The following is a 21105-nucleotide window of genomic DNA, read 5'->3' as shown; positions in this document are numbered from 1 at the left end:
ACCTAAATTGATAGTAAACTTTTAAGCGACTTACCTTTATCTTTCTCAAACATTCAACTTGGCTTTTAGGGTAGTGATAACTCCCTTTCAGCTCTATGTTATTAGTTTTGTAATATTTAATTAATGACAAGTTAAATATTTAACTGATGACAAATTTAATTTGTTATTTTGAAGAACAAGTAGAATAAAAAGGTTTGTGAAGCACAGTTAACTTGGCAAGCATACAACTTGACACTGGCATCAGATGCATCTAAGTCTTGATCCAGTCCTAGGTCTACTACCACTTACTGGATGCTCTTCACTGATCTATATCAAGTATTTAGATTGTTTTGGAATGTATTTTTGTTTCACCTTTATTCTTGACTTTGTTTTATATTCTTACTTTTGCTTTCTCTTTTTCTTCATAAATGTTATCTTGTTGTATTGTTCATCTTTTAAAGCCATCTTAAATCCTTTTGGTAATAGGTGTGATATAAGTCTTCTGTAAGTTGCCGGAATTTGGACAACTTTTTACTTTCTAACCTCAGTTTTTTCTTCACTTAATGGGAGTGATAACACATACTTTGGAGGGTTGTTTTGAGTATTTGAGATAATATTTGTAAAATGCTTAGCTTGGCATCTGCCACATCATAGACTCAAAATAAATAGTAGCTATTATTATTATTATTGTTATTATTATTATTTGAGACAAAGTCTCACTCCATCACCCAGGCTGAAGTGCAGCAGTGTGATCTCAGCTCACTGCAACCTCCATGTCCTGGGTTCAAACGATTCTTGTGCCTTAGTCTTCCGAGTAGCTGGGAGTACAGGTGCACACCACCACACCTGGCTTTTTGTATTTTTTTTGGCAGGGATGGGGTTTTGCCGTGTTGCCCAGGCTGGTCTCGAACTCCTGAGCTCAAGCAATCTGCCCACCTCAGCCTCCCAAAGTGCTGGGATTACAGGTGTGAGCCACCGTGCCCGGCCTGTTGCTGTGTCTTAAAAACGGGAAACACTATAGCTTCCGCATGTAAAGGATAAGGTTTTCTGGTTTTTACTTGCATCCCTGAGCATAGATTCATATATAGTAGGGATTCAGAATTCTGTTAACTGTCCTCTTAACTGTAGGGTAACTGGAATTGGCCATTTTTGTTGGGTGGATCCCAAATGTCAGTATTTACAGGTCTTTTTTTCTTGTTCCAATATCCCAGAAAGGAAACCAGGTTAAGCATCCCTAATACAAAAATTCAAGATCTTAAATGCTTCAATATCCGAAACTTTTTGAGAGCCGACATGTTGCCATGAATGGAAAATTCCATGCTTGACCTCATGTGACAAGTTGAAATTAAAATACAGTCAACTTTGTTTTATGCATAAAATTATTTTAAAAATTATATAAAATTGCCTTCAGGCTATGTGTATAAGATATATATGAAAAAATAAATGAGTTTCATGTTTAGACTTGGGTCCCATCCCAAGCCTTCTCTTTATGTTTTGCAAATATTCCCAAATCCAAACAAATCCAAAATCTGAACAAATTCAAAATCCAAAACACTTCTGGTTCCATTTTGGATAAAGGGTACTCATTCTATATTGCAATCTCCTCTCTGGCAGATGTAAGACTAGCTGCCTATTATCTGGAAGCTAAGTGAAGGAAAGGGATATTGATCAGAATGAAGAGCCTGTTATACTACTTTAAGCTGTACTTGATGTTTAAGGTCAGAACTGCTACTCATCTTCTCTAGAAATGTACCTATCAACGTTCCATTGTGGGGAAGTGTAGTTGCCTGGTGTTGATGATGTAATCAGGGCATCTAGCTACTCTTCTAAAAGATTTTCAACCAATACTTTTGTATTTAGCCTTACTCCTCTACCCAGCTGCTACATCTGGTCTTCATAAGTGTTTCTGTATAGTTATGATCAGTTTAGTTAGTTCTGGAGTAAACCAACATTTCAGGTTAATAAATGGGTCTTTGACTTTCATTGTGTTCAACTGCATATGTTGTTTACCTAATGGGTTTAGGGACCTTAGGACTTGATGTCTTTTTTTTCTTCTTCTGATACTTAATCTTTTGACATGAACTTATTTGGTATAGCATTGATATTTGACTAAATAGCTCATTGACTTACTTAGGAGAATGAGAAAATGCCTTGACTATTCCTTCACCCCAGATAATTTCATTTGAATATTATTTAATTATATAACATGGGTATTTGAAGGAGGTCTTCTAAAAGTGGTAGATGATAAGGTTATAACCTGATGGGAGATTTGAGTATCCTCTCAGTTCATTAAGCTACGAATATTATTGATGGCCTTAAAATAACTGAATCTTCTTTTTAAAGAAACGTCAAAAGTAATTTGACTTGATCTCCTATTGCAATTACTTTTACCTAACATGGATGATATAAGTGTCTTATTTGTTCTAAATATGTTGGCTGTTACTTTCATTGAGTATTAGCTTGTTGTCATATTGTCGATCATGTAGATCATGTTGTCATACTGTAGATCATGCAGATCATACTAAACTATGAAAGCCCCTTACAGTATTATACATGTGGTGACTTAAATTATTTTTTACATTGGCGGTTTATGGTGCCATTACCTTGACATCAGAGTAATTTAGACTATTAAAAGGTGTTTACTGTTTGGAGTTTAATTGGGCAAGATTGAAGACAATTTATAATATTTACATTTTATATTTTTAAAAATTTAATACTTTGTTTTTTCCTAAGAGTAAGCTCTGTTGAGTAGTTTGTTTTTCTTCTTGTTGCCCATATTTGACAGACTATAATAAGACCCTGTATTATTATTATTTTTTTAAACAGAATCTTGCTCCGTTGCCTGGGCTGGAGTGCAGTAGTGCAATCTGGCTCAAACAATTTTCATGCCTCCTGTGCCTTCTGCCTCCCAGGCTCAAGCAATTCTTGTGCTTCAGCCTCCCAAAAACCTGGGATTACAGGTGCATGCCATGCACCGCCTAATTTTTGTATTTTTAGTAGAGATGGGGTTTCATCATGTTGGCCACGCTGGTATCGAACTCCTGGCCTCCAGTGATCTACCCACCTTTGCCTCTGAAAGTGCTGGGATTACAGGCATGAGCCACCATGTCTGACCAAGACCCTGCTGTTGATTAAGTCTTTTAAACAATTAAAAATAAATAAAACCTTCAAAGAGAGGCTACCTTTTCTGATCCTCCATTTAAAAAACTAACCTTCTAAAACTTCTACATAGTATATAAAATTTAAACATATTTTTCCTATGAGACATATTCATACTGATATGTTTTCTTGATTGTTTTGATCTCAGTTTGCCCTCTACACATAAGAATTATGCATCTTTGGAATAAGGGTTCCTTTTTTGAAAACAGAAACCACTCTAGCTACTTTAAGCAGAAGGGGGTTTAGCATAGTGAATTAAGTGCTTACAAATTCATTGGAGAAAGTCTAAGAGTGAATCCCAGAACAACAGGTGCCAGAACAGTATAAAGCTGAAACTGGCCAGCCAAGTAAAATACTGCCTCTACCACAATGAAGAACCTGAAGCTGTTTCCAGGATTACATCACTTTAGCTGTGATCTTTGGTGAACAGGAAGCTGCTGTGCCATAACTGTAGATTCTAGAAGCAAAGTATGCCATAACTATAGATTCTAGAAGCAACCAGAAGTGATGCCACTTGTGCTGCCTCTCACTCTGCATTAAATTAGAGAGTCAACACTGGGACCTCTGTTAAAGCTGCTTCAGAAAAACCAAGTATCTTTACAACTATTCTAACCAGCACAAGTTGGTTATGAATTATAGTTAACACCATCTTTCCTTCTTTCAAATCTCATGTTAGTGCATCTGATTAGTTAAACCAAAATCACATCTGAAACTCTGGCTGCTAAGGATTCTGGGAAATACAGCTTCTAGCTTTCCAACTCTATAAAATAAAAAGGTATCTTGGAAGATGGAATGGATAGGTGATGCCAGTTTATCATATTCTCTACAAGCAGAGGTGTTAAGAGTTTAGGGTCTGTAGTCAGGCAGCCTGGATTTTAACTTTGGGTTTGCCTCTTGTGAGCTCTCTGACCTTGGGCAAATTGCTTAACTGCCCTGTGTTCTAGTTTTTTCTCTCACGTAGTAGGTATCTATCCCATAGTGTTGTTTGAGTATTTAATGAAGAATGTGGTAAGACTTGCATTAATTCTTACTCAGACATTTAATGTAATTTTCCAGTAAGCAATCTGGGCCTGGAGTTTTCTTTGTGGTAAGTTTTATATTTATGAATTCAGTCTTTGAAATAGTTTAGACTATTCAGATTTTCCATTTCTTTTTGTGTCAGTGTTAGTAGTTGTGTTTTTCTAGGAATTTGTCCATTTCATCTAAATTTTCAAAGTTAGTTTTCATAAATATCCCTTTATTATTATTTTTTAATGTCTACAGGATTTATATTATAGTAATCTCCCTGTATCACATTGATACTTCTTCCTTTTTTTCTTATTAGTCTTATTAAGGATTTATCAGTTTTATCAATCTTTTCAAAGAAACAACGTTTAGTATTATTGATCCTCTCTCCTATGTTTGTTTTCTACTTCATTAACCTGTAGTCTTTTAGGATCTATTTTGCTTATTTTTCAAATTTTTGCAATGAATGCTTATAAACTTTTGGCCTTTCTATATTTTTTTCTGTAAGTCTGGATTTAGCTGCATGTCATATGTTTTGAAATGTATTTCTATTATCATTCAATTCAAAATACTTTATAATTTTCTTTGTTTTGTCAGAGATAGAGCCTCACTCTGTTGCCCAGTTTGGAGTGCAATGGCTTGATCATTGCTCACTGCAGTCTCAAACTCCTATGCTCAAGCAATCCTCTTGCCTCAGCTTCCTGAGTAGCTAGGACTACAGGCACACACCACCACATCCTACTAATTATTTTTATTTAAACATTTTTTTGAGGCAGAGTCTTGCTGTTGTCACCCAGGCTGGAGTGAAATGGCACAATCTCGGCTTACTGCAACCTCTGCCTCCTGGGTTCAAGCGATTCTTCTGCCTCAGCCTCCCCATTAGCTGGGATTACAGGCCCCCGCCACCACAACTGGCTAATTTTTGCATTTTTAGTAAGGATGGGGTTTCACCATGTTGGCCAGGCTGGTCTCAAACTCCTGACCTCTGGTGATCTACCCGCCTCAGCCTCCCCAAAGTGCTGGGATTACAGGCGTGAGCCACTCTGCCCAGCCTATTATTTTTTGTAAATATGGGGTCTTGCCATGTTGCTCAGGCTGGTCTGGAATTCCTGGCCTCAAGCAGTCCTCCTGCCTCAGCCTTCCAAAGTGTTGGGATTACAGGCATGAGCCACTGCACCTGGCCTATAGTTTTTATTGTGTGTTCTTTTTCTGATTCATAGGTTATTTATAAGTACATTGCCTAGTTTCCAAATATATTTGGCTTTTCAAATATCTTTTTCTTTATTTTTGTTTGCTTATGAGTCCGAAGTTATTTTATATCTAAGATTTTTCTATCCTGGGAAATATCAAACATATATAAAGCTAGAGAGAAGAATACAATAATCATTCAGGTACTGATAAGCTTCAACAATTTTAACTCATGAACAGCTGTGTTTATTCTCACTTCTCCCATTGCCCCCCCCACCATTATTTTGAAGCAAATCTCGGATGTCATTTTTTTCTTTAAATATTTCATTATGAACATATAAAAATGACATTAAAAAATCACAATACCACATCAACCCGGAATAATTAATTGATGTCATGAAATATCTGATCAGTTTTCAAATTTTCCCCATTTTGTCATAATTTTTCTTTATAATTTGATTATTTTGGAAGAGGATCCAAATAAAATCCAAACATTATTATTGGTTGATATGTCCCACACTTAAAAACCTGGCTTTCAGCAACACCAGCAAAATTATTCATTATGCTAAAACATACATACCTTGCATACTCAATATACCTCCCCATTCCTAGGTAAGCTTTGAAATTCAACTTTTTTCTCCTAGCTCCATAGGCTGTTAAAGATGCAGCTTATCTTCTTGGTTCTTTCTTTTGGAATTGATAAATATCCCCAGGAGAAAAGTGGTTGCAAAAGTCGGAGTAACCTTTGTAGGTTTTCTCCTTTTAAAGATATAAGACTGCAAGCCAAGTGCTGTGGCTCACATCTGTAATCCCAGCACTTTGGGAGGCCAGGGTTGAAGATCACTTGAGCCCAGGAGTTTGAATCCAGCCTAGGTAACATAGGGAGACCCCATCTCTACAAAAAATTTAAAAAATTAACCAGGCGTGGTGGTGCATACTTTTAGTTCCAGCTGCTAGGGAGCCTGAGGTAGGAGGATCACCTGAACCCAGCTGGGTGACAGGCTGGGTGACAGTGAGGCTGGGTGACAAAGTAAGATCCTGTCTCAAAAAAAAAAAAAAAAAAAAGATACCAGACTTGTAAATCTTCACTGTCTTTGCTCTCTGATGTCTTCAAGTAATGTTTTAAAATATTTTGTTCATCTTTTATAGTTATCTTCAATAGGAGATATATCTGAATTATCTAATCTGTTATTATTGGAAGGGAAAGTCCCCTTAGCACTTAAATTTTGAACATTTTGAAGACAAAACTTACTGTGTGTTTAGATAACATGACTGCAATATTTGGTTTTATTTCAAAGGTTCTGAAGCAAAAACACCTGGATGATTGCCTGCGACATGTATCTGTAAGAAGATTTGAATCATTTAATCTGTTTTCAGTAACAGAAGCCAAAGAAAGGGAAACTGAAGAGGAGGTTGGTGTATGGGTCCAATATACAAGCATATTCTGTCCTGAATACAGTATCTCCTTAAGGTAACCATTATTCTAGTTAAGATTTGTAAACACTAGATTTCTCTTGGATAAGAAAAACAAATCTAATAAGAATCATCATTATTTATTCTATTGAGTTTACGAGCAATCTTTTTCAGAACTTAGGTTTTACACTGGTTTTAGGAAATCCTGCTATTTTAACTGGGTCTTGCTGTATTGTCAGACTAAAGGAAAAAAATTCTCACAAATGTGGTGACATTTGAAGATAAGGTGGTTGCAAATCAAAGGGTTCATTTAAACATTCTGTCATAGCATTTATTTATGACAAAAAGCCATGTTTGTTTTGAGGCAAAGAAGGGGCTGAAAGTGAAAACAGTTTTTCCAAACTACCCTTCAAGTAGTAATCCGAAAAATCAAGCTTGGTATTTTTTTCATTTATTTATTTTTTATTACTTTCAGAATAGAATCAATCTTAAGACTAGAGGAGAAAATTCAACTGAAAACACTGATATTGTAAGAAGCATATGGACTGTTCTGACTTTAAAAATCATTAGAAAAGAGACAAGAGAGTTACAGACTGCAATAACAAGATACCATTTTACTGAATTAATTTTCTCTCACAGTTATATTCTAGCATGTTGCAATATTACTGTAGGTGTTTGATTTTATAAAATCTGCCTTTTCTGACAGGATTTCACATTTTGAAAGGGAGGGAGGAGCACATTTACAGTAATTGTAAGAAGAGCAAAAAACATTTTAAGTGTAAATGTGACTGAATAAGGTTTAGGTGAGGCTAGGAATAATTTTAAGAAAAAATTTTCATAAAGGGTATCTATTTATAGTATATGTTTCTCGAGCTATTTTAGTTTAGAATATCTAAGCTTTAAAAGATATCATAATAGCCAAAAATTTGGTGTTTGGATAAAAATTGACTAGGTTGGGCAGGAAAGAAGAATTAGAATCTGGTTTTATAATATTATTTTACTGAAAATGCCGGCTGGGCGCAGTGGCTCATGCCTGTAATCCTAGCACTTCAGGAGGCCAAGGTGGGTGGATCACTTGACCCTAGGAGTTCAAGACCAGCCTGGGCAACATGGCAAAACCCCACCTTTGCAAAAAATACAAAAATTAATTGGGCATGGTGGCATGTGCCTATAGTCTTAGCTACTCCGGAGGCTGAGGTGGAAAGATTGATTGAGCCTGGGAGGTTGAGGCTGCTGTGAGCTGTGATTGTGTCATTGCACTCTAGTCTGGGTGACAGAGTAAGACTCTGCCTCAAAAAAAACCAAAAAAAAACAAAAAAACAAAAAAACAAAGTAAAGAAAATGCCAAATAAAACATATAAACTTACAGACTTTTGGGTGTACCTGTACATTCATTATGAGATTCTAATTAGGATACCCCAACTGCTTTGCATTTTGATGGAGATAATCAGTTTTGTCCTTAGTCAGAAAGGAAAGAAAGGTATATGCTTACTCTGTGTCAGGTATGGAGCTAGGTTTTTGATGTATTCCATTTCAAGTGATCCTTACAATAACTTTGTGAAGCAGGAATGGAAATGATTAAACAGTTAGAAGGAAATGAAAGACAAGAAAGGACAGAGTGATCCAGTAGGGGTCTTTAGGTATAAAGTTCTAAAACTTATCTTCTACATCCACTGGTGAAAAGAGACAATAAGTATAAATTGTAGCGAGAATAATTTCCTGACATCTTCAAGGCCCTGGTAAGGGTTAGCCAGTGAGAATGTGAAATAGTATCTTCTTGAGATCTTTCAAAGCAAGTTATGGTTATCCACTTGTGGAGATGATCCTCATGTAGTACTATCCAGAGCCCAGGCTATAGAGTAAACTGGGACTCCTCTCCAACAGCATTGTTCTTTGTGATATATCTTCTTGTGATATATGAAAGAATAAATGCATGTCTATATAAATATGACATTGAGTTGGAAAAAAGACAGGTGACTGAGCTAAAATTTTGGCTTCATTGGCTGCCAAGATTTTTTTTTTTTCAAACTAGTTAGTATCTGTCCACATTAGTGCAAAAATAACAGTACTTTGGGAGGCCGAAGCAAGAGGATCACTTGAGGCCAGGAGTTCAAGACTAGCTTTGGCAACATAGGGAAACCCTGTCCCTACAAAAAATTTTAAAAATTAGCCAGGGGTGGTGGTATGTGCTTGTAGTCCCAGATACTCAGGAGGCTGAGGCAGGAGAATCCTTACAGCCCAGGATTTCAAGGCTGCAGTGAGCCATGATCATGCCACTGCACTCCAGTTTGGGTGATAGAGCGAGACCCCTTTAGGGATTACAGGCTTGAGCCACCATACCTGGCCAGGGTTTCTGTTTTTTTTTTTGTTTTGTTTTTTAATATTACTTGCAATAGCCCAAAGTAGTGGTTTAGAAGTAGTTTTGAAATGGAGTACTCTCATCTTCCTCTATATTTTTTAAGTTTGTTTAATCAGCAGTAATGATGATTGAAAAAAAAGTGATGAATAGTGTTAAATTCAAACCAATAAATATTTAATAGCACCTTCTATATATATATAAACAGAAAGAAATATAGATATACAATACTATGCTCAAGGAGTTGAAATAGATAAAAGTTAAATAATAAAAATAATTAAATAAGGAAAGTTAACTATTCAGTCTAAGAACTCTCACCAGGCTGTGCATAATTACTTTCAAAATGAGTGGAATACTCACACTTAATAGAAGTTTAGAGGTAGGAGTGATTTTTGGAAATGATTTTTTAAAAAAACTGGATCTGGAAGTACTTGATAGTTCTGGGAGAAGGGGATGCTCAGATGATGGCAAAGGTACTAGAAAATACACAGGGTGAGAAAGAGCAAGACAGAATCATCAGAGGCTACTGAGAAGAGGCCATTGCAATCTTTAGCTGGAGGAATGATTATCAATACATATTATATGGTGGATCTGCTCCAGGTTCTTGGTGTTTTTCTTTTTTGAGAAGGAGTCTCAATCTGTCACCCAGGCTGGAGTACAGTAGCCCATTCTCAGCTTACTGCAACCTTTACCTCCGGGGTTCAAGTGACTCTCCTGCCTCAGCCTCCTGAGTAGCTGGGATTACAGGTGTGTGCCATCACACCTGGCTAATTTTTTTGTATATTTAGTAGAGACAGGGTTTCACCATGTTGGGCAGGCTGGTTTTGAACTCCTGAAATCAAGTAATCCACCTGCCTTGGCCTCCCAAAGTGCTGGGATTACAGGTGTGAGCCACCACGCCCAGCCTGCTCCAGGTTCTATTAAGGGCCTAAGCATTGGAGATGTTGGGCTGGGCACTGTGGCTCATGCCTGTAGTTTCAGCACTTTGGGAGGCTGAGAAGGGTGGATCACTTGAGTCTAGGAGTTTGAGACCAGCCTGGCTAACATGCTGAAACCCTGTCTCTACTAAAAACACAAAAAAATTTAGCTGGGCATGGTTGTTCATGCCTGTAATCCCAGTATCCCAGTTACTTGGTGGCTAACACATGAGAATTGCTGGAACCTGGGAGGTGGAGGTTACAGTCAGATGAGATTGTGCCACTGAACTCCAGCCTGGTGACAGAGTGAGACTCTGTATCAAAAAAAAAAAAAAAAAAGACACTGGGTATGTTACAAGTTCCTCACAAATCATAGCTGTAAACCCCATTTTCACTTTCTCAGTTCTTATCACCTAAGATCACCTGCCACAGCTTAACAGAGATAACACACACAGGGTGATCAGCACTTGTTATCAATACTTATTAGTTTTGTCTATCTTAAACTTTTGCTACCCATTCATTTCTGTCTCCTTAAAGTTTTATTCGAGTTGAAATGAATACCCCCAAAGAGGGTTAATACCTAGGTATTTGTGAATTAAAAATACCTAGTTGTATCTTGTTTATATAAGTAGTGACCTTAATAGAAACTTTGACCATTATTTTCTGTCAGCCTTATATGATAATACTTAAAATGAAGGAATAATTTTCCCTTAGTGACTTTTCATCTGAAGCTGAAGTTATAAAAGTGAGGTTACAAAATTCCCAAGGTTTGTTGTCGTCTTTGTCTACCTGTGGATGGTCGACTCTTTTGTTTCAAATTAAGTGTTGAGAGTTATGAAATGAAAATCCAGGGTATGACTCCTGGATTTTGTTCCTTGACAAAATATTCTTGCCTTTCTGGTACTTTCTTTCTTTCTCTTTTTTGAGACAGTCTCACTCTATTGCCCAGGCTGGCATGCAGTGGCATGATCACGGCTCACTGAAGTCTTGACCTCCCAGGCTCAAGCAATCCTCCCGCCTTAGTCTCCCAAGTAGCTAGGACTACAGTTACATGCTACCATGCCCAGCTAATTTTTGTATATTTTGTAGAGATGGGGTTTTGCTGTGTTGCCCAGGCTGGTCTCAAACTGCTGGGGTCAAGGGATCTGCCTGCCTTGACCTCCCAAAGTGCTGGGATTACAGGCATGAACCACTATGCCTGGCCTTTGGTACTTTATTTCTTAGAACTTTGCAGAAGAGGCTCTTGTTATTAGATAGATGCAAGTATATAAACTAAGAGATACCAGGAGATGTTTATACTAAAATTCTTTAAAATTTCCTTTTCCCTGTCTCATAAACTGTAATCTACTGTTATATAAAGCTTGCTGTGTAAATACAAGAAATTGTTCCTATCTCCCATATTTCAACTTAATTTCAGCACAGCAGGAATTCGCATATTCTGGAAGCTTTAAATTACTTCCATTATATATGGAACCATAGAAGTGCCTGAGTTATTCATTTATAAGTGTATACATGTCTTAGGTATAGAAAAAGCTGAGAGGCCTGAACTGTCCTTTCTTTGCATAAGGCTACTGTTACTATGGTAATTGCTGAATTAGAAGGCTAGAACTCTTGACTTTTGCCTTGTCCTGGGAACTTAGAATGGGCAAAAAGTCAAGAATGACTTTGTCTTTGACTGTGTTGCATCTTTCTATTATAACAAATGCACTACACTGAGATCATACCTTCCATTTCTAGGGAAAGAAAAAGACAAACCAAACCCTCACCTCATTATTTTAGTTATATAGCTTGTGAATGTTCAGTAAGTAAAAACTAGTGATTAGATGGTTTGCTTATGAAATTAGATGTATGGCAGATTGTTTTTGTGTGTGTGGTATAACCTAGGTACGCATATAGAGCTTGGCAAGGCTGGCATCTAAGACAAATACGAATACCTCATCTATATTTAAAAGCATAGTTTTATTGTTAGTAGTGATATTAACAACGGAAGTGAGTATTAGTAATAAAACAATGTTTTTTAGGACCTTTAAAATATGATCCATAGTTTGCAGAAAACTCTGAATTCCATTCTGTCCCATTTTTATGGATCTTAAATCATAGATATGGGCTATTATAACTTAGTTTTCTAATTTGTTTTAAATTTCATTGCAATTTTTTATGTAATGTGCTTACATATAAATATACTGTTTCAGTAAATTGAAATGTTCCCTTAAACATTTTCCAAATTCCAATATAGTACATGTAGAAACCATCTACTAATTTCCTAAAACTTGTAGATATAAGACTGGAAAACATCTCTTTAGCTATTTTTAAAATTTTTAATTTTTAACCACGTATTTTTGAAAGAACTCCAAAGCATCTAGAATTAAGTTTGTTTGTTTGTTTGTTTTGAGACAGAGTCTCGCTCTGTCACCAGGCTGGAGTGCAGTGGCGTGATCTTGGCTCACTGCAACCTCTGCCTCCAGGATTCAGTCGATTCTCCTGCCTCAGCCTCCTGATTAGCTGGGACTACAGGCGTGCGCCACCACGCCCAGCTAATTTTTGTATTTTTAATAGAGACGGGGTTTCGCCGTGTTGGCCAGGATGGTCTCGATCTCTTGACCTCGTGATCCACCCGCCTTGGCCTCCCAAAGTGCTGGGATTACAGGCATGAGCCACCGCGCCCAGCCTAGAATTAAGTTTTTAAAACCTTCCGAAAACCTCTCCTCTTTGTTCTTCTGCAGGCTTTTAGGACCCATTCCACTCTCTGGCTTACGTGGTATTTTTGGATCAATTTTCTTTTACTCACAATACAATTTACGTAACAAAATTTGCTATTTTAATCACTTTAAAGTATGCAATTCAGTGGTTTTAAGTATATTTACAATGTTGTACAGCCTTCACCACTATTCCAGAACTTTTTCATTACCCTGAAAAGAAACCCCATATACATTGGCTGTAACTCCCCATTCTCCTCCTTCCCCTAGTCCCTGGCAACCAGTACTTGACTTTCTGACTCTATGTATCATCTGTTCTGGACACTTTGTGTAAATGGAATCCTACAATATGTGGCCCTTTATGTCTGTCTTCTTTCACTGAGCATAATACTTTTAAATTTAAGATTCAGCCATATTGTACCACATACCAGTACCTCATTCCTTTTTTATACCATCCCACTGTATGGCTAATGTATTTTGTTTATTTTTTCATCAGTTCATGAACATTGGGATTGTTTCTAATTTTTGGCTATTATGAATAATGCTGCTATGAATATGCATGTACAAGTTTTTGTGTGAACATATGCTTTTAATTCTCTTGGGTATGTACCCAGGAGTGGAATTGCTGGGTCATGTGGTAACTCTATGTTTAACTTTTTCAGGAATAGCCAACTATTTTTCATAGCACTGTACCGTTTTATATTCTAGGAATGTATGAGTGTTTTAGTTTCTCTCTATGCTTATCAGTGAAGCACTTGTTAATTTTTCTTCTTTTTTTAAAAATACTATAACCCTTATAGTGGATATGAAGTGATATCTCACTGTGGCTTTGATATGCCTTTCTCTATTGTCTAATGATGTTGAGCATCTTTTCATGTGCTTATTGGCTATTTGTTTTATTTTTTTTTTGAGAAATGCCTATTCAAGTTCTTTGCCTGTTTTTTTTTTTTTTTAAATGTTATTTTCTTTCTAGTGGGACTTTTGTACTCCTGTCTTTGCATTTTTCATTGAGCTGTCTCTTTTTATTGTCAGTTATTTTTATATATTCTGGATATTAGACCGTATCATACATGTGATATTTGCAAGTATTTTCTCCTAGCCTGTGCATTTTCTTTTCACTTTCTTGATATGTAGTATCTTTTGAGGCACAAAATTTTTAATTTTGATGAAGTCTAACATATCTATTTTTTCATTTATCTATAATTTTAATGTCATATTTATCCACGGCTTGCTTTTCACCTCTAGTTTCAACCTCTTGGCACGTTTAGGCTTCAGATTTTTCCTCTAGCAGCTTTTCTTTTTCCCTCTTCAAATAATTATCTGCCCCAATGACTTGTTCCTCAGTCCTTACTCAGCAGGCCATTTTTAGGAGGAAACTCAAAGTTCCTCAGTTCTAGGATAGCTTTAGGTGCTTGTGAAAAAAATGGTTTGGCCCTGGGGAGAAGAATCTGGCCATTGTTTATGGTTTGGGATAAAGCTTTGAAGTTTAGAACAAAGATGGAGTGAACTTTTTATACTCTGAATATGTTGGCAAAAAATTGTCATTGTCATATAACATTAATTACAAGTATAATGCTAAGACTGAAGTTTTTAAGAATTTAAGTTTGAGAAGTTTCTTTCGTTATAGGCATTACTATCGAACCACAGAGATCAGACAGGACCTAGGTAAATAGTTGAAAAACTAAGACTAGACAAGAGCGTATAGAGTTGACGCTTGAATAAAATAGATGACTCAGTGAAAAAGAACAGCCCTTAAGTTTGGAACAAATGAAATGGAACTTGAAGTAACCAAACTTTGTCATACTACATTGATAGCAGTTTTCCTAGAATTAGAACTACCTTCTTATAGTTTTGAAAATAGTGATTATTAACATTATTCTTTCATAAGATGCCATCTTTTAGGGTTTTTAAACCCTGGTAATTTCATGGATAATTGATTTTATTTTTATAAGTATCTTAGAGGTATAGGATGAGGTTTACTGTTTCTCCACTGCCTACCCCCTTAAAAAGGTCAGAGGGTAAGCATTCTGTTTCTTTGCTTTAAGAAATAATGCTTTTGGCTGGGCACAGTGGCACTTTGGGAGGCCGAGGTGGGCGGGTCATGAGGTCAGGAGTTTGAGACCAGCCTGGCCAACATAGTGAAACCCCATCTCTACTAAAAATACAAAAATTAGCCGGGTATGGTGGCGGACACCTGTAATCCCAGCTACTCAGGAGGCTGAGGCAGGAGAATCGCTTGAACCCGGGAGGCAGAGGTTGCAGTGAGCCGAGATCGTGCCATTACACTCCACCCTGGGCAACAGTGGAAGACTCCATCTCAAAAAAGAAATAATGCTTTCAAGAATGACAAGTTTTGCTTCAGTGATAAGTTGAAATCAAATTTTTTATTTCGAATAGTGTTTTTAACTTTGAAAACATGCACTTCTATTATCTCAGTTTGTTTTTTAGAAATATAAAAAAATTACCATTATTACAAAATATGTGCATGTTATTTCTACTTGTTTCAGATTTAATTACAAATATTTATTTCATCCTGATAGAGAGAGAGAGAGAGAGAGAGAGAGGTGCAAGAGGAAGAGAATATTCTTGTTAAAATTAGGCCATAAAACAATTCCCCTTTTAGCAATTTATCTTAAGTAAACAATCAGAAATAGATTTGATGTTTTCCACAAGAATGTTCACTGCAGCAGTGTGCACAATAGCACAAAATTGGGCACAATCTTCAAATCCAACATAAAGTTCTGGTTCAGTAAATTATGGTGCAGACATCCATTGAACTTGGCAGCCATTAAAATCATGTTATAGGATATTACTTAATGATGTGGGAAACTGTTTATAATACATAATTTGTTATAATTGGTGAATAACAAATTGCAAAACAATATGGACAAGTGCTTTCAGTTCTTTAATAAAAGGAATATGTCAACATAGAATAAGATTTGAAGGCTGCGTACTGAAATTCTCATGTTATCTCTCCATGTTAGGATTATGAGCAGTTTTTTCTTGAACCATATATTGCTTTTGTATTAAAACTTTTTTTTTGGATTTCAATACTGTATTGTTGATAATTTTAATACTTTAATCTTACTTTTTTTTTTTTTTTTTTTTGAGATGGAGTTTCGCTCTTGTCACCCAGGCTGGAATGCAATGGCACGATCTTGGCTCACAGCAACCTCTGCCTCCCAGGTTCAAGCGATTCTCGTGCCTCAGCCTCCTGAATAGTTGGGATTACAGGTGCCTGCCACTACACTCGGCTAATTTTTGTATTTTTAGTAGAGACAGAGTTTCACCATGTTGGCCAGGCTGGTCTTGAACTCCTGACCTTAGGTGATTCTACCTGCCTCAAATCCTAAAGTGCTGGGATTATAGGCGTGACTCATCTTGCATTTTGGAGGTTAAATATTTTGCTCCTTTTCGTCTTTTCTCAGTATTTACTGTAGTTTTCCTTATTAGTGTAAATAACCTCATCTATACCTAGAATCTTATAGGCCCAGAGAAGACAATCATTATGTTATTATGATTGTTTTATTTGCGATTGGTGACTTTGTTTTTTTAGATTATGATACTTTGGGACCTAGTGCTTATTTGGTCAGTCAGATTGCAAATAACTTTTTTCTTTTTGTTTTTCTTTTCTTTTTTTTTTTTTTTTGAGACATAGTCTCGCTCTGTCACCCAGGCTGGAGTGCAGTGGTGCGATCTCCACTCACTGCAAGCTCCGCCTCCTGGGTTCACGCCAGTCTTCTGCCTCAGCCTCCTGAGTAGCTGGGACTACAGGTGCCTGCCCCCATGCCCAGCTAATTTTTTTGTATTTTTAGTAGAGACGGGGTTTCACTGTGTTAGCCTGGATGGTCTCGATTTCCTGACCTCGTGATCCACCCGCCTCGGCCTCCCAAAGTGCTGGGATTACAGGTGTGAGCCACCACACCCGGCCAACTTTTTTCATCTCATTTAATTACCCTGTCAAAGAACTGGGTCTCTGTGGCAGAAATAAAGAAAAGCTCTATTTTTATGGAAAGGGTAATACAATTTACACGTATTCTCTTATTATTGTTTTAGTTTGCTTGGCTGCCAAAACAAAACACCACATACTGGGGGGCTTAAACAACAGAAATTTAGTTTCTTGCAGCTCTGGGAGCTAGAAATCTGAGATCAAGGTGTTGGCAGGTTTGGTTTCTTCTGAGGCCTCTGCCCTTAGCTTGCAGATGGCCGCCCTCACACTGCCTTTTCGAGGCCATTCCTCTGTGCGTGCACGACCCTGATGTCTCTCTGTGTCCTACCTCCTCTTTTTTTAGTTGATAATTTATTTTATTTTATTTTATTTTTATTTTTTGAGACAGAATCTTGCTCTGTCACCCAGGCTGGAGTGCAGTGGCGTGATCTCGGCTCACTGCATCCTTCACCTCCCAGGGTCAAGCAATTCTCCTGCCTCAGCCTCCCGAGAGGCTGGGTCTATAGGCGCATGCCACCACACCCGGCTAATTTTTATATTTTTATTAGAGATGAGGTTTCACCATACTGGGCAAGCTGGTCAAGCTCCTGACCTTGTGGTCTGCCTGCCTTGGCCTCCCAAAGTGCTGGGATTACAGGCATGAGCCACTGCACCTGACCCCTTTTTTTAATTTGTAATTTTAATTTTCATTTTTTTCCATAAGTTATTGGGGTACAGGTGGTATTTGGTTACATAAGTTCTTTTGTGTTGTTTTGTGAGATTTTGGTTCACCCATCAGCTGAGCAGTGTACAGTGTACCATATTTGTTTATCCCTTGTCCCCCTCCCACTCTTCCCTGCAAGTACCCAAAGTCCATTTTATCATTCTTATGCCTTTGCTTCCCATAGCTTAGCTCCCACATATCAGTGAGAATATATGATGTTTGGTTTTCCATTCCCGAATTACTTCGTTTAGAATAATCGTCTCCAGTCCTATCCGGGTCACTGCAAATGCCCTTAATTCATTCCTCTTTATAGTATTCCATTGTATATATATATACCACAGTTTCTTTATCCACTCGTTGATTGATGGGCATTTGGGTTGTTCCGTGATTTTGCAATTGTGAATTGTGCTGCTATAAACATGCGTGTGCAAGTGTCTTTTTCGAATAATCACTTATTTTCCTCTGAGCAGATACCAAGTAGTGGGATTGCTGGATCAAATGGTAGTTCTACTTTTAGTTCTTTAAGCAATGTCCACACTGTTTCCGTAGTGGTTGTACTAGTTTACATTCCTACCAGCAGTGTAGAGGTGTTCCCTGATCACAGCATCCACGGCAGTATCTACTGTTTTTGACTTTTTGATTATGGCCATTCTTGCAGGAGTAAGGTGGTATCGCATTGTGCTTTTGATTTGCTTTTCCCTGATCACTAGAGATGTTGATCATTTTTTCATATATTTGTTGGCCATTTGTATATCTTCTTTTGAGAATTGTCTATTCATGTCCTTAGTCCACTTTTTGATGGGATTGTTTGTTTCTTTCTTACTGATTTGTTTGAGTTCATTGTAGATTCTGAGTATTAGGCCTTTGTCAGATGTTTAGATTGTGAAGATTTTCTCCCACTCTCTGGGTTGTCTGTTTACTCCGCTGACTGTTCCTTTTGCTGTACAAAAGCTCCTTAGTTTAATTAGGTCTCAGCTATTTATCATTTTTTTTTTTTTTTTGCATTTGCTTTCGGGTTCTTGGTCATGAAATCCTTGCCTAAGACAATGTCTAGAAGAGTTTTTCCAATGTTATCTTTTAGAATTTTGATAGTTTCAGGTCTTAGATTTAAGTCGTCAATCCATCCTAAGTTGATTTTTTTATAAGGTGATATGAGGATCCAGTTTCATTCTCTGCATATAGCTAGCCAATTATCCCAGCACCATTTGTTGAAAAGGGTGTCCTTTCCCCCACTTTATGCTTTGTTTACTTTGTCGAAGATCAGTTGGCTCTAAGTATTTGGATTTATTTCTGGGTTCTCTATTCTGTTCCAATGGTCTATGTGCTTATTTTTATACCAGTACCACATGGTTTTAGTGACTGTGGCTTTATAGTATAGTTTGAAATCAGGTAGTGTGATGCCTCCAGATTTGTTCTTTTTGCTTAGTCTTGCTTTGGCTATGCAGGCTCTTTTTTGGTTCCATATAAATTTTAGAATCGTTTTTTCTAATTCTGTGAAGAATGATGGTGTGGTATTTTGATGGGGATTGAATTGAATTTGTAGATTGCTTTTGGCAGTATGGTCATTTTCACCATATTGATTCTACCTATCCATGAGCTTGGATGTGTTTCCAATTGTTTATGTCATCTGTGATTTCTTTCAGCTCTGTTTTGTAGTTTTCCTTGTAGAGGTCTTTTGACTCCTTGGTTAGGTATATTCGTAAGTTTTTTTTTTTTTTTTTGCAGCTATTGCAAAAAGGGTTGAGTTCTTGATTTGATTCTCTACTTGGTTGCTGTTGGTGTATAGAAAAACTTTTGATTTGTGTACATTAATCTTGTATTTGGAAATTTTGCTGAATTCTTTTATCAGTTCTAGGAGCTTTCTGGAGCAGTCTTCAGGGTTGTCAAGGTAAACGATCATATCATCAGCAAACAGTGACAGTTTGACTTCCTCTTTAGTGATTTGGCTGCCCTTTATTTCTTTCTCTTGTGATTGCTCTGGCTAGGACTTCCAGTACTGTGTTGAAGAGCAGTGGTGAGAGTGGGCATCCTTGTCTTGTTCCTGTTCTCAGAGGGACTGCTTTCAGCTTTTCCCCATTCAGTATTATGTTGGCTGTGGGTTTGTCATAGATAGCTTTTATTACATTAAGGAATGTCCCTTGTATGCCAGTTTTGCTGAGAGTATTAATCATAAAGGGATGCTGGATTTTGTCAAATGCTTTTTCTGCATCTATTGAGATGATCATGTGATTTTTGTTTTTAATTCTGTTTATGTGGTGTATCACATTTATTGACTTGTGTATGTTAAGGCATCCCTGCATCCCTGGTATGAAACCCACTTGGTCATGGTGGATTATATGTTGTTGGATTCAGTTAACTGGCATTTTGTTAAAGATTCTAACATCTGTGTTCATCAAGGATATCAGTCTGTAGTTTTCTTTTTTGGTTATGTCTGTCCCTGGTTTTGGTATTAGAGTGATGCTGGCTTCATAGAATGAATTAGGAAGGGTTTCTTATTTCTTTAGCTTGTGGAATAGTGTCAAAAGGGTTGGTACTAATTCTTCTTTGAATGTCTGGTAGAATTCTGCTGTGAATCCATCTGGTCCTGGACCTTTTTTTGTTGGTAATTTTAAAATGACCATTTCAATCTCGCTGCTTGTTATTGGTCTGTTCAGGGTATCTAATTCTCATGCTCTACTGACTGGGCTAGCTGGGTGCCTCAGGGTATCTAATTTTTCCTGATTTAAGCTAGGAGGGTTATATTTTTCAAGGAATTTATCCATCTCTTCTGGGTTTTCTAGTTTATATGCATAAATGTAGTAGCCTTGAATGATCTTTTGTATTTCAGTGGTATCAGTTGCAATATCTCCTGTTTGCTAGTGAGGTTATTTGGATTTTCTCTCTTCTTTTCTTGGTTAATCTTGCTAACGGTCTATCAATTTTATTTATCTTTTCAAAGAACCAGCTTTTTCTTTCATTTGTCTTTTGTATTTTGTTGTTGTTTCAATTTCATTTAGTTCTGCTCTGATCTTGGTTATTTTCTTTCTTCTGCTGTGTTTGGGTTTGGTTTGTTCTTGTTTGTCTAGTTCCTTGAGGTGTGACCTTAGAATGTCAGTTTGTGCTCTTTCAGTCTTTTTGATGTAGGCATTTAGGGCTATGAACTTTCCTCTTAACATCACCTTTGCTGTATCCCAGAGATTTTGATAGGTTGTGTCATTATTGTCATTCAGTTCAAAGAATTTTTAAATTTCCATCTTGATTTCATTTTTGGCCCAGTGCTCATTTAGGAGCAGGTTATTTAATTTTCATATATTTGCATGGTTTTGAAGGTTCCTTTTGGAGTTGATTTTCAGTTTTATTCCACTGTGGTCTGAGAGAGTGCTTGATATAATTCCAGTTTTCTTAAATGTATTGAGGCTCGTTTTATGGCCTATCATATGGTCTGTCTTGGAGAAAGTTCCATGTGCTGTTGAATAAAATGTTTATTCTGCAGTTGTTGGATGAAATGTTCTGTATATATCTGTTAAGTCCATTTGTTCTAAGGTATAGTTTAAATCTATTGTTTCTTTGTTGACTTTCTGTCTTGATGACCTGTCTAGTGCTATCAGTGGAGTATTGAAGTCCCCTATTATTATTGTGTTGCTGTCTATCTCATTTCTTAAGCATTAGTAATTGTTTTATAAATTTGGGAGCTCCAGTATTAGGTACATAGATATTTAGGATTGTGCTATTTTCCTGTTGGACAAGGCCTTTTACCATTA

At 37.0% G+C, this 21105-nt stretch overlaps 1 protein-coding gene across 2 annotated transcripts in view; it reads left to right on the top strand.

Moving 5' to 3' along the window:
- Positions 1–21105, top strand: part of CAMKMT (calmodulin-lysine N-methyltransferase) — a 445018-nt gene that overhangs the window by 4135 nt on the left and 419778 nt on the right. For both annotated transcript variants that reach the window (XM_030800134.1, XM_003262802.4), the window contains exon 2: positions 6630–6802. In XM_030800134.1, coding sequence (XP_030655994.1) covers positions 6630–6802 — 173 coding nt within the window. The remainder of the gene's footprint in view (positions 1–6629; positions 6803–21105) is intronic.

This window comes from Nomascus leucogenys, chromosome 19 (assembly GCF_006542625.1).
Source record: "Nomascus leucogenys isolate Asia chromosome 19, Asia_NLE_v1, whole genome shotgun sequence".
Classification (NCBI taxonomy): domain Eukaryota; kingdom Metazoa; phylum Chordata; class Mammalia; order Primates; family Hylobatidae; genus Nomascus; species Nomascus leucogenys.
This window is presented reverse-complemented; position numbering and strand designations above follow the sequence as displayed.